Source organism: Macrosteles quadrilineatus, unplaced genomic scaffold (genome assembly GCF_028750875.1).
Source record: "Macrosteles quadrilineatus isolate MER2022 unplaced genomic scaffold, UCM_ALF_1.0 Scaffold_28__1_contigs__length_1566739, whole genome shotgun sequence".
NCBI classification, from domain to species: Eukaryota; Metazoa; Arthropoda; class Insecta; order Hemiptera; family Cicadellidae; genus Macrosteles; species Macrosteles quadrilineatus.
Genome location: NW_026542621.1, coordinates 1,369,602 through 1,386,188, shown reverse-complemented (window position 1 = coordinate 1,386,188; position 16,587 = coordinate 1,369,602). Strand labels below are relative to the sequence as shown.

Here is a 16,587-nt window from a genome sequence, read left to right as displayed (position 1 = left end):
GAGTACCTAGGTTTGCTGCTAGATGGAATTGAAAAAGTAAATCGGTCCCGGGCCTAAGTCTTACTGTGCCACCTACGGTAATAGCTACTTCCCTATAGGGAAATACGCTAAAAAAAAAACATAGACGTACAAAAATACTCCATCTGAGCTTGCGAAAACCTTATTGTGTCTTATTTACAATAACACTAATCCTCATGGGTAACTATGCAACAATGCATATCAGCTGATCGGCAACGAAGGAAAGAAAACAGGAATACCAACATATAGCTTGTTTTGTCATTAAACAGTGTCACACAGTTGTTGTGTTAGCTTGGGTTATGTTTAGAAAACAAAACACACTTTACAACAGTAGCACATAATAAGTTAAAACTTAATTTGAATAGGGGAATATTGCTAGCCAAATAGTTAGGGTCTCAGACTTTGGTGCGAGACCGATGATAATCTGTAGGCCTAGCGTATCACCAAATTTGGTTGATTTGAACTGTTTTCGCATAAAAGTGGTTAATGTTCTAAACTATAAAATAACACTGGCGATAAAAAATATTAATTGAGACGTGCAACACAGTTGTCCTTCCAGTGAATGCTAAAAAGTATAATTAGCCAAAAATGTAACAAAGGAGGAATTATAGATATCCCTTCCAACCACAACGAATGACTTAAGCACCGAAAATGTTTTTGGTAAACAAATTATCACTTGATGATTAATATTTTGCCAATAAAGCTTTATTTTACCTGGCTTTTCAGATGATTTTATTTAGTTATTAACAACAGCTGTCTGATACTTACAAATACACAATACATAAACCCTTTCCTTCCCCAAAAAATATGTAGATGTAAAAAAAATTACCCCAGTTTTTTATATTCATTTGGTGTAATTAAGCAGAAAAAACATTTTTGACTCATTTTATGTTTTATTAAAGAAGTTATAAACATGATTCAAATTTAGATCTATCATTGGGAAAGAAAGAGTCTCCAGCATACGTTCGTTCCTATCCTTATCACAGTAATAAATATAATCATGTCTGTGCCGGTTTTGTTTTGTTGTGAATCCAGCTTTAGAGTGGAGTGTCAATAGTGTGATACATAATTGATTGTGTAAGCCTAAATAATTGTATTGTGTAATTAATAAGTGCGCGTAGCCTAGAGGGTGGAAAGTCTCAGAACTCTATAAAAAAATAATAAGTATATGCCTACAAAACTTGGTTCAAAGTCACTGGAGACATAAAAACCCATTTGAAACATTATTCAGTATACGCTACCTCCTTAGTTTGACGACCCACTAGAAGTCAGAAGAAAATCTTCAATGAAGCATAGTTTGATATGCACATAAAATTAAAGACCTTTTTTAGTAAAATATTTTCTTACAAACCCATACGGATAATTAAGTCAAAAATGGCAGCTGTTTACAGATTACTTGGATTCGCAATTTTGAATCTTTGTATATTCGTCTAATAAAGGCTTTAAATGTTATATGCATATGGACCTATTTTATTTTTGAAATGTTATTATTATTTTTGAAATATTTAACTGTCTCGGGACTTTCCTTCCACCATGTATAGACCAATACAGTAATAATAATTAGAATGTTTAAAGTTAAACCATGATTTAAACTTTCAAGTGTGTGTTTTTGATCAAATCATCCCAGTTTTCAAGTCTAAAATGTGCACTAGGCCTACTGTAGTATAGAAGAGAAAGGTTGTCTTTCTACAGAATTGTAAAATGGTATAGTTATGTCACAAACATAGGTAACTTTGTATACTTTCATTGGACAAGATCATCAGTGTTTGCTATGAAAAATAATTTTTTTTAATAACCAATTGTGAATTTTTGCGGTTGGAAAAAAATGTTCGCAGACCAGATGTGGCCCAAGCGTTGTAGATCCCTGCTGAGAATGTAGCACAGGTGAAACAAAACTTTATTCTAAAGATTTTAAGATAAAAAATTAAAAATAAAAATTGGTATGATTCAAAAATTTAAAAAAGAAGGGATTGGGAAGTGATATTTATTAACAAAATAGCCAAAGAGGAAAAAAATCTAAATCTTACCTGCGATATCAGCTCTTTCATTCTCAACTGGCTCTTCTTTGATTTTCACAACGGGAGTTGGATCATCGTCGAAGCCAACCTCCAGTTTAGTAAACATTAAGTCAACAAAACTTTTGGTTTCTGAAAAAAATCAAAGGTTTTTAAAACTAATAACTAATATATTCTAACAAAAATATTATAAAAATATTAGCTGCTTAACCACATTATGTTACTCCTGTTGGACATGCACCCCAATGTCTGTTAACAACTAACACTTGAGCATTGTCTAAATTTGTTTGAAGGTAATCTTGATCTTGATCCTTCCTAGTGTTTAAATCTGCGGATTTAAACAAAAATGTAATTCTCGCCCAGTAAATTTTTTTCCAATTACATCTCTTTATTTGTACTCTTCAATCCATTACAATGAATAATGATCATCAATTTACAATGATTAGGCGATTTCGATACTGTGGATGGCAGAGTACGGGGTAGGTTGGCAGCGCTACATTCCGCCTGACGGAAAACGCAGTTGCATAAAAGGGTTCCATTCGATCCTATGTAAAAAACGCCCAGACAAAACGCTTGGTAGAATTTAAGTCCTCTGCCCACTTCGGATGGAACGCGACGGAGATTCTGTCGTGCATAAAAGGGTCCCATTTGATCCCATGTTAAAACAATCTCTGACGGAACGCCCAATAGATTCCGCCTGACGGAAAACGTCTTGCATAAAAGAGGCCCAAATGCTCTGAGAAAAAGAACTTTTAGCTGAAAATCATTTTGTCTTCAAATATTGGATATATTTATATATAAAACTATGTTTGGTTTTTCTTCAATCTTATTTCTATTTTACACACAAAATGTTATTATAATGGTAATTTTTGAAAAGATCGCAAAGAGATAGTCTTTACGACACAAGTAACATAAAATCTTCTACGAGTGTCGTAAAGGCTTATTACGCGACTTGCTTACAATTCATTACCTATTAATAGACAATTATTATATATTTTTTTGCAATACTTAAGGTATTGAAACAGTTTATTTACAAGATTAAAAACAAAACAAACAGTAAAGTATCTCTGAAATTACTGATAAAACTATCAATTATTACAAACTATTTTAGCCCTTACTTTTTCATCTTATTCACTATTAGAACTATGTGACATTTTTAAAATTGTTCGATAAACCTTCCTGCAACTGTTTGTTAGCAAATCGCTTAGTTCACCTAAGGCTAATTTGGAAAGAATGGGTGAGTTTCTGGCGGAAAACGCTAGATCAACAATTAAATTGGTCATTACCAGAGATGATAAGTTGGCGTTTGAAACATTATAATTTTACTTCGTTTCTCTCAGTCCTTGAACCCCGTTGGTCAATTTCTTTACCACACTAGTGCTATAAAGTACGTAAACAATGCGGTTAAGTGATCCTTTTCGATTCTAAAATTATAATTGAAATGTCTAGTTAAAAAATCGGTCAAAGGTAAATTCACACACGGCCAGTGCAACTAATTAGAAATTCAATATTGGTAACTGAATCTCAGTACAAAAGTTTGAATGTACACTGAGCTACATCACCGTTACTTGTGCTGCTTTCGAAGCTGATGCGAATCTAATTTTTTGGGGTTTTTAGTCCCTCAAAAATCATACATTAGGTGTTCAGACTTGCATTGATTTTGCAATAAATTAGGGAATAAGGCCAGGCGCACACAGGCGATTTTGAGTCGCGCAACAGTTGCCCGACTAAAATGTTCAACATTGTTTTAAATTGGAGTGCGCACACGAAGGAAACAGTCTGGGGACAGTCGCGCAACTGTTGCAACCGATGTTCCCGGACCCAATTCGCCAGCGACTGCTCTGCGACTGAATTGTTGCGGGACTGTCGCTCCAGGTTTGGTATCCATTGAAACAAGTGTAGATGCGCACACATGCAACTAAATAGTTGCTGTGTCGCTCAGTCTCACCCCAGGAATTCAACTACTCGTGGCCAGAACTGTCACTAGTGTTTGCTCTCTTGTTGTGTGAAGATTTTAGAAAATTGCAAGTATGAGTGTGCGTGGTGAGGATGTCGAACAATTAATTGATGAAGTTGAGAAGAGGCCGACTATATTTAAAGTCATTGACTCTGTCCTTTCACAAGTCGCTCACTATATATAAGGGATGAACCCAGTATCTTCTCTTTTTCTTTCGCGCGCGAAACTTCAGCAACAAAGCACATACTACGGCTGTATCATTGAAATCCATTCGGAACGCTGTAACGAATGTATTTCCAACACGTCTCAAGACTAGATCCGCGACTAAAAAGTTGCCTGTGTGCGCACTCCAGCTCAACTGTCGCTAGACTTCAGAGTCTCCGAGAGAGTTGCGCAACAGTCCCCCGATTAGTCGGGCAACTGTTGCGCAACTCAAAATCGCCTGTGTGCGCCTGGCCTAAGCTATTACTGTAGGTCTCATGGCAAGACCTAGTTTCGGGACCGATTTACATTTCGTTTTAAAATGTTTAGAGGGCAAAACCACAATTTTTTCAGGTTCACATAGATATATATATGTCTGTTATCACAACAACTTGAGTAAAAGTGATCTCATTATGATGAAGATGGTACAAACAAATTCGCCAACCAACATGATTGTACTATAAGAAAAGGGTTTTATGGGGTAAAGATGAGGATTTCTACTTTTTGATTCTCAAAACATAAAACTTTGCAATTTCTTACCATTACCATTTTGTAGAGCTTAAAAAACCAATTAATTTTATTTATTGCAGCATTGTTGTATGCTGAATGGTTATAAGTCATAAGTCATAAGTATTTTACTGCATAAAACATTCTTCATTACAAAGGCAATGGTGAACAGATGCATGGTCAATCAATAAGTTCTAAAAACTAAAGTAAAAAGTTACAACAAAATACAATAAGAACAGCACAATTGAGAGAAAATTGCCAATTCAAACAACTTAGAAAAAAGACAAATTTAAATGAAGATCTTGAAGCAATATCAGAGAAAAAACAATTAAAAACATTCTGTGTCATATTTTACATAAACTAATGGTCAATTAATGTCACGGTCATTTAGGAAATCTGCCAGGAAGTAATATGATTTCTCCACCAATAATGATTTAGTCCACATTTTAAATTTTTGTGGTGTATAGGATTTTATTTTTGAGGGGATCTTATTATATAGCCAAATCCCCATATAGATGGGGTTTTTTTTCAAAATGAGAGTGTTTATGAATTGGATAATTTAGCAGATTGATGAGTGGGTCTAAATTCATCAAAAAGTGTATTATTTAAATTAACAAAATTTACTGTTTCATAGATGTACAAAGAAGTCAATGACATAATTTTTAATTCTTTAAAAGAACGACGACAGCTTGATCCATATTCTGCCCCTATCATCACTCTAATAATACTTTTTTGGACTTTAAAAACTTTGCTAATATCCCCTGAGTTTCCCCACAGAACAATTCCATAACGAAGCAGAGAGTGTATATAAGCATAATAAATAATTTTTAATGTTGCTAGTGACACTAAATTTTGAATACATTTAATTGCAAACCTAAAAGAAGTCAACTTACAAACCAAATATTGAATGTGTGATTTCCAATTGAAACTTTTATCTATAGTAATCCCAAGAAATTTATATTTATCAGTGATATTAAAATCCGTTCCATTGAGTTTGTGGTTATTGTTAATTCTGATGTGGAATTGCATAATGTTAGATTTATATTCATTTAGTAAAAGTCCATTTGATTCAAACCATTTCTTCAGATCTTTTAGTGTTAATTTCAAAGTGTTTTCTAATGCAGACAGGTTTTTTTCCTGAACTATTACACTTGTTACAGAGAAAAGTTAAAAAAAAACTGTAAATGTGTCTAGAGGTAGACTCCCACAAGTTGCGTGGTAAAAACTAATCATGAACGTTGTGATTTTATAGACTTCGATGTTTGTAAATAAATATGTGTGAACTATGACGACCTTCAGAAGAAGTGATTATGTCCTTGTAAAGCTTGATGATGGCTCCAATGTGAGCTGAAACTAGTTAGTTGCCACAGCAACAAATTGGATTACCAACAATACAGATATTTTAAACCACTTATAACATGTTTTTTTTTAGCCTAATAAAGCTAATAACACAAAACTACTACTTCAAACATTGTGAACCTCCAACAGCTAGTAAAAAATTATACTGTAGAGTCTCGATTAAACGACCTAAACCTAAAATACTAAGGCAAGATTGGATAAGCAAAAAGGTTGGATAACCTAGAAAATTACTATACAGGGTGATCAACTTAACCGTGCCACCATTGGTATCTCAGAAACTATTAGATTTAGAGAGAACATTAAATGGGGACCTTCAACTAGTTTTTAATGACATAAAAAAATATGAATTCTAATGTTTCAAAAATGGCCACCATTTTCCAATATGGCGGCCAACTTAAAAAATTCTTACGGAACACCCTTTATTTTATGAAAAAAAAGCTTGCCGTGTGGTTATAATCATTATTTCATTAGCTTTTTTCAAAGTTTAACCTGCTGTAGCTCCTAAACGAGTAGGTTTAGAAAGAAAATGTCAAGATTTAAAAAGTCTTAAAATTGTATCTAGAATCTAAAACAATCATAAAATAAAGGGTGTTCCATAAGAAATTTTTAAGTTGGCCGCCATATTGGAAAATGGCGGCCATTTTTGAAACATTGGAATTCATATTTTTTTATGTCATTAAAAACTAGTTGAAGTTCCCCATTTAATGTTCTTTCTAAATCTTAAAGTTTCTGAGATACCAATGGTGGCACAGTTAAGTTGTTCACCCTGAATAACAAAAACAAAACGTTCATGCTGGTGCTGTGACTGCGGGATGAGTTGACGATCGGGCCACGAGCGTTGGTCATGTTTACTATTGTGTCGTGATCGCGGGAGATGATAAAGATGGCAGGACCACAAGACATGTTAAAGATAAGGCCATGACCGCAGAATATATTGACAATCATGCTGTAAGCGTGAGACATGTGTTGTGATTGCGAGAGATGTTTATGATGGCACCTTGACCACAAGACATGTTAAAGATAAGGCCATGACCGCAGAATATATTGACAATCATGCTGTAAGCGTGAGACATGTGTTGTGATTGCGAGAGATGTTTATGATGGCACCTTGACCACAAGACATGTTAAAGATAAGGCCATGACCGCAGAATATATTGACAATCATGCTGTAAGCGTGAGACATGTGTTGTGATTGCGAAAGATGTTTATGATGGCATTTTGACCACAAGACATGTTGAAGATGGCGCTGTGACTACGAGACAAGTCACATATATACAGATCCTACCAAGGGTATATGAAATGGACATGGAGAATGGACCAAGTTTATGGGCTGGATTTTTAAAAAATGGCACAGGTAACAAAAAAAAATACCCCCGCAGCAGCAAACCTGCAGACTAAGCGAATTTCCATTTGTCTGACTGGATTTACACTCAAATGTCTCCTTAAAAATATCACATTTATTCCCTATTTAAATAACATTAGTTTAACGAGTACTTAGGTTTGCTGCAATAGGGAGGGTAAAAAGGTATTTTTTTGTAAAATGTAATAGTTCAGTATGAAATTAATGCATTTTCCAAATTTGATCAAAATATGTTCATAAACAAGCAAACTACAACAGTTTACTTATTCTCCATAAGAATAACATGTGAATTTTAAATTTACAGATTTTTGTAATTTTCTCCGTAACCATTAGGTGCATAATAACGCTTCAATACACTAAATTATTTGTTTTTTTAAGCTCTACAAAATGGTTTGGAAAGAAATTGATAATTTTAAGTTTTTAGGGTCAAAAATGGGAAAAACCAATTTTTACCCCATAAAACCCCCCATAAACCCCTGTTCCCATAGTCCGATCATGCTGGCTCGCGAACTCGTTCAAATAAACGTAGGTTTACACGTTTGTACCAAATGTCATCAAAATCGGATGATTTTTTATTGAGTTATTGCGCTAACGGACACATATATAAATATATATATGAATTTGAACGGATGGTGTTTTTGGTCTCTAGGGACCTCAAAACAAAAAAGTAAATCGGTCCCGGGTCCAGGTCTTACCATGAGTACTACGGTAATAGCTTATTCCCTATAAGGGAAATTCGCTAAAAGTTAGGAAGAAGTCAGGAGTTTTAATTGAGAAATCAGGTAGACACCCTGATAATGCCCAGGAAGGTCAGATAACTCGGAAGGACGGATAACTGAGTATTTTTAACTCTTATCAATTTTTGTACTGCATTGATATATTTTACATATTCAGGAAAAAGGTGTGATTCTCTATAAGTGTTTTTACTCGGCCTAAATATAGGAAATTGTCAATATAAGGTTGAAATGAGAGCAGTTCTAAGACGCAGAGTCACTCCTGCTAATAAAATAAGAAGTAGTAAGATAAGTGTTTCAGTTAGGTGTTTCAACTACATTATGTTACATTATGGCAGTAAGAAACACTCATCCCCTATAAAAGCAACCATAGGCTATATCTACATTGACCTAATTAGCCTATCTGACATAACCTAACTTGTGGAGGTTTTTTCATGTTTAGTTTTTGTTTAATTGGTACTGTCAACATTTTGGTATTGTGCTGAAAATTGTTATGGGGTTGTACAATATCTAAGCTAGGCTACTAATCTATGTGTTGATTAACAAGGAAAAAGGTGGTGTTGATGATCAAAACTGGATTAGGTAGGCTACTAATCTTCCCCTACCGGTATAATTTTATTAGCCTATCATTAACCACCTCTGCTATAACTAAAACCCTGAAGTTTATGGATGAAAACCTCTCTAAGCTAAGGTAACAACACTACAACTTTATTTTACTGATAAAAATACAGGTTTAACATTTTACTCCTACAAAAAAAACTACAACACGTATAAAAAATTTTAATTTCTGCCTCTTTTAGGCTTGCATTTGCCCATCCGCATAGACTATTTGCCTGTGCGTGGAACATATCCAGCAAAGAAAGGAGTGAACCAGTAGGCTACAGAACAAGATGAACTGTACATATACATTTGTTTGCGGCAGTAACCAGGATCCTAACCTACAACATGGCTGCCTTGGGTCCGAAGTCTGTGACACTACCGAATGAGCCACCATCTTACCATTACTGACCCCGAGAGTAAAGAAGTCCCCTGAGTTCCGGCCTATTCGTAGTTTGAAGGCGTTACGCTTGAACGTTTCGCGCAACAATTAGAGCCGTCTTCACTCTGCTCAGCTAGTTGTTACGCTTTATTTTTTATATGTCTTATCTGTATGATTTTTATAAAATGTTATAACTTAATATTTTTTGCATAGTCATACAATCGAAGGAAACCCATTTTCTAGTGTTACTAAAGCAAATTAATGACCTTCTACTTTATGATTTTTGTTTAGTTAGGCCTAAATGTAACAATACCAATAAAATACAATACAATCAAATGCATTTTAAATCCGAGTTTGAAAGCATTAATCCCAAATAATAATTAGTTGATCAATGAATATACTTACGGTGAATGCATATTACCGGTAGGCCTACATAATATAAGTACACGAGTACAGCAGATTCAATAGCATTCTTCAATAAACAAGTTATTATTAAAGATCTTAATCTCATAACCATAAACCTACACAACAAATCAAGTAAACAATTGCCAATATAATATTTTAGCCTACTTACAAATGCTGATATTGTAAGAGTTTAATCGATGTTCACTGGCAAAGGTTGGGCTAACTCCAAATCTTCTTCGTCTGTATCATGGGGTTCAGAGTCGGAATCCTCAGTCGATGAATCATCTCCGCCTCCCAAATTGATCCCCATATCTTTGTGATTGAACCCCATGTCTTTTAAGAGACGCCGAAGTGCCCATTCGAACCATTTAAAATTATTCTTTCTCTCAAAACAGGTAATAGTTTTTTAACATGTAGGGACAATTTTTTTGTTTGTGTAAATATCACGTATTACATCTACGATTACACATCTGTCAAAGCCATCTATTTGTACTTTATGGTGGTCAGCTTTCTTACGTTTTTTCCCGGGTGTACAGAGTTTTTCCTCCGGAGTTTTGTTTGCCGGGGCTTTTCTAATTCGTTTAATAGTTTTTCTGACACTTTACAGTAGTTTGCGTTTGTAGTTGATCTGTTGCCTTTTCTATCAGCACTAATAACTTTTTTTCTTTACCTTCGTTGTCACAACACTCTATCACCCGTCTAATTAAATCCCTGTCTCCACTATGCATAGTAACACCATGTTTTCTTGAATCCATAGCTACAAGGACTGTCCAAAACAGAACTCAAGCTACACGAACACACGAGACTGCACTGAATCAAATGACGTGACCACATGATGATAATCCACTCACCAAAACATAGATATGAGTAATTATGTTTACAACAGTTGTTTACAGACAGACATCGAGACAAGGCGCACAGATGCTTAGCGCCTGCAAATAGTGTGTGATACCGTCCAAACATAACTGCGTCAATAGTATAGGATGAAATAAATAAATTTGCCAAATTGTATCAATGGTATCCATAAACAAGTAAACTACAACAAATTTCATTTTCTCCTTAAGAACAACACAGGAATTTTAAATTACACTTTTTTTTTTTCTCTGTGACCATTAGGGATACAACAGCGCTTCAATATACTGGACTAAATTAGGCTTATTTCTTTTTTTTGAGCTCTACAAAATAGTTTTGAAAGAAATTACATAATCTTTTGTTGTACCCATTTTTACCCCAGAAACCCCCTCTAAACCCCTGTTCTCATGGTCCGATTATGCTGGTTCGCGAACTCATTCTTATAAACTTAGGTTTGCACGTTTGTACCAAATTTTTTTCAAAATCGATAATTTTTTCTCAAGTTATCGCGCTAACGGACATATATATATAATATGAATGTGAACGGATGGTGTTATTGACCCCTAGGGACCTCAAAACGAAAAAGTAAATCGGTCCCAGGTCTAGGTCTTACCATGAGACCTTCGGTAATAGCTTATTCTCTACATGGGAAATTTGCTAAAGGGAAATTGATTTCAAAACAAAAACAATTGCTATTCCAAAATGTTGTTTATCTATTAGAATCGATTGGGTTGGTTTTGTAGGTATATTCTTATACTGTAATTTAAACGCCCACAGTTAACTAAACTATAAAATGTTAGGCTGGAATTAATAAATCATGAATACTAAAATCAAAAGGCTAGATATTCTGCCTTAGGTGTTCATGTATTTTTAAGAGTTGACTTCAAAATACTGCAGCAGTTTTCTTACTTTGTGCATAATTTTTTTATGACAATATTCCAATTATTCCAAATAATTTTCAGAATCCAATCAGTGTTTTTCTGCTAATTACTTTACAAATATGGTACGGTACCCAACAACACTGGTCTACGAGTTTAGACTAAAATAAAAAAAAATAAATAACAAAATTCTCTATTAACTAACCTCTGTTTAAAAATACTTCCAGTTGAGCGATTGTGTTCCTTCTCAACTCTTCCATAGGCTTGTCCTTCTTGACAAGTGCATATATATATTTGGCCAGGGCCTCGGGGTCCGCATCACATCTAAAAATGTAATTAAATTAACAGTGTATTCCTCATGAAAACAGATGGCTATAATTTTGTAGGCCTAGATCAGTTATATCAAACTGATTTAATTGTAAAATTGTAAATAGTAGTTTTTAATTATTTTGACGCTATCTATCCGGCCCAGTCTGGTCAACGATGAAGAGGAGGTATTTTCGGTATTTCATAGTTGCACTGCATAGAGTGCTAGGATGATTGGTGGGTTGACATCTTAATGAGCTTACTTGAATATAAATACCCCCAATGCAGCAAACCTGCAGACTGAGTGAATTTGCATTCACCTGGTTAAATGTTAACTAAAATATTCCCTTAAAATTATCAGATTTATTTCCAATTAAACTTAAATAATATTAATTTTAATGAGTAGGCCAACCATGGGCACCCCATCTACCTTTTTTTTAAGGGGGTCAGAGAATCTGAGGGTACGGAATAACCCCCAAGAGAGTAGCCGGGAAATGTTTAAAATGTACATACAAATAGTCCGTTTTACGCATTTTTGTGCCTAAATTTGCTTTGTCAATGTTTTGTTTTTTGCATACAGTAGGCTGCCAGATGGTCCGGCCCGGACAAGTCACATCATCACGGCCAAATAACCTTCGAAAGGTTTCAACTAGAATGTTCAGTTCCTGGCCAAAGAAGTTAACAATTCATATGTCAGTTTAGTTGACGGGTGCTTTTAAGGATGAACCGTTGCATATTGCCTATGATAAACGGTTGTAAAGCAATGTGTTTTTATTTGTGATTTTGTATGTGTATGGTTTTTTACCCTACATGTGGGTTTACTGTTAGGAAAATGCCTTCTAAAAAGAGTGAAAAACGTATAAACATAATGTATGTGACAATAGAACAAAGACTCGTCGTTCTAGAGTGTATTGATAGGGGCGAATCAGTCCAGTGTTGCAAAAATGTATCTATAAGTGGAAACAAGATGACTCTAGAAAGAGACGTCAGAAGCTTAGTTTTGGTAAATAATTATGTTAAAGAATGTTCATGTTAATGCTATTTGTTGATTTTTAAGTGTTTGTAACTGATTTAATCAGAATATTTTAACCTACTTCCATAATACATCCGGTTAGTCCGGCCAATTTGTAGTGCGGCCAGTGGTCCGGTCCCGAGGTGGCCGAACTAGAGGGAGCCTAATATAGTTATTATCTTTAAATTCTGTACAATCAAGGCAGTCAGGATAGAACTTGGTTTTAATGGAAGAAAATAATGCATTCAATACTTTGTTTCATCACAAATGTTAACATGTCCCTCTGTTAATTGGAATACATTTTGCAAACATTGATTCTCATCAAAAAGAATCTCCTTCAATATTAATCCTCACCTACTCGTTCATATGCACTAACAATTTACAACTTAAACTTCCATCTCACTTAACAACATTCTATCGGCATTAAACTTTATAATCTACTTCCTCCCTCCCATCAGCTGGAACTGATCTCAAACGGAAATGGTAAATAAAAAATCTACTCTTGGTCAAGAGATACTACAGTGTCAGTGGCTGTCGCTGATGATTTCAGATGGTTTTAAGTGTTTCAATAATTTAGTTTGGATGAAGCAACTAAGGCCTACTCCCGTTTCATTTTTTTAACTATATATGTACCTAAAGAGATTGAAATAACTAATGTGAATTGGTATTTATTGTTTGTAGACTTAAAAAAGTTTTTGAATTAAAAACAGTGATACACCATTAAAAAAAAAAATTAAGTTACTAAACTGATGGCATGTGAAAACAATACAGGCCTAGAATATTTAATCACACAGCCTGAATTAATTAAGTTGTATTCAAATTATTGCATGCCAGGTAAAAGTAGGCCTAATATGACTTCAACAAAATTAATGACAATACCCATCAACGACAAGCTTATATAAGTGATAAATGAGGGCTTGTATAAGTTGACCTATATATTTCAATATGGCTTTAGAAATTTATTTTAATTCCAATAAAAATCATGGTGGGGCAGGGGAAATATCCCTTTTTTCAAGATGGCACTGTGAATAGTGGGGGTGTGCTGGAGGAATGGGTGTAGGCTCAAATGATGCTGTTGCTTTGGGATTTTCTAAGAGTATCACTTTCAGTAATAAGCATGGCTTTTTCGAGTGAGCAATGTGCTTTTGCACTTGAGATGTATTTTTTTTTTCAAAATTGTTGCTGTGTAGCTGGCGTTCCCTGCAAACTTGTTATCGGACGGCCTGTCTCAAGGCTGTTACATTTTGGTGTGGATAAAGGACTCCCGTGTATTGGTCGAGTATTGCGAAGGATATTTGGGGCCAGCTACGACGAATGCAGGCGTGTTATAATTATGTGAAATAATAATTGCATATGTTTATCAGACTTTGTTGATGACAAGGCACACTTCCATATATTTCTGGAGCGGTAAATAAGCAGAATATGCTCTATTGGAGTGATGCTAAGCCTAGGGTGGTTCACGAGAGGACCCTAGATGCCTTGAAGGATGCAATTCACCTTGAAGTTGGCCGCATCCCACAACAAATGCTTCACATAGTTATAATGAACTCCAGAACCAGATTACGGCAGTGTAGTGACAATGAGAGACAATACTTCCAGGAATCCCAATATAAAGTTTGATTCTAACATTTTTGGTTATCTTTTATGTACCTTCAAAATGAGGGATAAACCTACTTCCTTGCCCCACCCTACTTTATAATATAGGCTAAGTTATAATTTATTTATTTATTTCCCAACAGTTTACACCAGTTTACAAAAAGGATACAATGTTAACAAGATGGCTAAATATTCATACAACGGAACAGTACAATTGGTAACAGCAAGAACATAATAAAATGAATAGCAACAAGTAGGTAATAAATTATAATATTATTATGTAATATATAGTATTATAATATAAGGCATATTAGGTTCATTTATAATACAGGGTGTTTTTTTTACGCACAACCCAAATAAAAAGTAGGCTACTGTGAGACACATTTATTGACAAAACTATCTTATATTTTGGCATCCCTGTTTTTGACTAATTTTGTACTCTCCAGTAATGGAAAATATCGATACCTCAATACTTGGCCAATAACATCGATGTTTCGAAAACATAAGACTATCGATCCTCATCCCTAGTTTCCAGGTGGGATTCCAGTAAGTTGCCTAATAAATCAACTATTATTGTAGTAGGCCTATTACAAATTTAAGGAAACCGAATTTAAGGAAAACTTAAATCTCTAGATCAGGCAAATGAAAATTCGCTAAGTCTGTTGGTTGGCTGCGACAGGGGTATTTTTGTTCACTACAGATTTCATTTCCTTAAATTTATAACTTACGTGTCAATAATAGTTAATTTATTAGGTACTGGAATTACACCTGGAAACTTAATTTCAAATCTTCCTTGGCATAAGTTAAAACCAATGATTTTCTTTCTTTTAACGTATTATTCTACAGTTACCCTTCGAGATTGGGAAAACAACATGTTGTGTCTTACTTACAATAAATTCCCAATAACACAAAGTTAAACCTCATAGATAACTAATGGAAATTATGTAACAATGGATATAAGCTTATCGGGAACGAAGTAAGGAAAACAGTGATACCAAAATATAAGGTTGTTTTAATTCAAATGTGTCTCTCGGTAGACCTACTTTTAATTGGGTTACACGTAAAAAAAAAACACCATGTAGCCTATAGGGCATATTATGCCTTGTCTGTAACCTCTAACTTAAGTAAAACATTAACGTCTGTCTAAGGGATCTCAAGAAATGTAAAATAATTGGAGCCTAGCCTATGCCTATTATATGAGACTCAATTAACTTAAACTCATGGAACTACTGCTTGTGTTAAAATTTAGAAAGTATGTACGAATAATATCATTGACTCTAGCTCATACCTCTAAGTTAATGTCATGTAGACATAAAAATTACCTCATGCTGAGGTGCAATAATGCCACCTAGGTCTGCCAAAAGGCAAAGTTAAACGACCTACATTGGACTAGCCTATATGGTATCCGTATTCTGCCAAATACTGATAAAAAAACATCAAGACCAGAAATGAGTTAAGCTTAAACTTGTCTAAATGCGGCTTTTAAACTGAATAGGCCTATTTGGTATCGGGTACATTTATGTTTAAGTAATGGACCGTAATAGAGCCTATATGACAAATGAAATAATTAAAATTATTTATTAGGATGTAAATGAATAAGTTAGCAACAATTAAATTTGCCCAGAACCAAGGCTTGTCATCCAATCCAATGGGAACAGCTGCATATTGATAGAGGGTAGCCTATTTTCACTTAGGACTAAGACATAGACAATGTTGGATATTTGTGTCACCAAAAACTTAACTAAACCTAACAAATCTATTTTAACCACCTCAAAGTAAAACCAACTTAGATCAAAATATTACGTTCATAAAGATTATGAGTTTGAGGGGCATAGCCTAAAAAATATTTCTCTACTCAAGTTAACGAATTGCCCATTTACTTACAACGGCTCCAGGACAGTGGTCATCCAGGCTTTGAATGCTTCGGGATTTTCTATTAGCATTTTGATTCTTTCTCGTACAATTGATTAAAAATGTATAAAATGATTCTTGATTTTCTTTAATAATAATTCCTTATTTACAATATAATATGTCTGCAACGCTTGATAGAAGGCAAGACGATTCCAGTTCCACAATCCACACACGACGATGATTGGTGGTGTGTGGTCTCTTGTTCCAAATAACCAGGACCAGTTTTGCCATTCCGCTCCGGCCGTGATCTTGATTTTTCATTCAATGAAAAAATGTATATTTTAGACGTTATGGGAATAATGTTTTAGACGCTATGGGATTAAGGACCCCAATTACTTACGTTAAAAAAAATACCAGGTTTGGTAAACTATCAGCATAGACAAGTAAGAGAGAAGTAAGTAAGTAGAGAAGTAATATTATTTCTCTCCAGCCATCATACAAGACCAATAGATGGAACACTTACAGAAGATGATGGCGAAGATGATGGTAAATGACAG

General features: G+C 34.6%; 1 protein-coding gene across 1 annotated transcript in view; it reads right to left on the bottom strand.

Annotated features, from left to right (window-relative positions):
• LOC129005629 (RNA-binding protein 27-like) overlaps window positions 1-16,254 on the bottom strand; it is an 83,227-nt gene extending 66,973 nt beyond the window's left edge. Inside the window, exons 1-3 of the mRNA XM_054434585.1 lie at window positions 16,064-16,254; window positions 11,471-11,589; window positions 2,046-2,165 (exon numbers count right to left, since the gene is read on the bottom strand). Coding sequence (XP_054290560.1) covers window positions 2,046-2,165; window positions 11,471-11,589; window positions 16,064-16,122 — 298 coding nt within the window. The 5' untranslated portion in view covers window positions 16,123-16,254. The remainder of the gene's footprint in view (window positions 1-2,045; window positions 2,166-11,470; window positions 11,590-16,063) is intronic.
• Window positions 16,255-16,587: the final 333 nt, after the last annotated feature.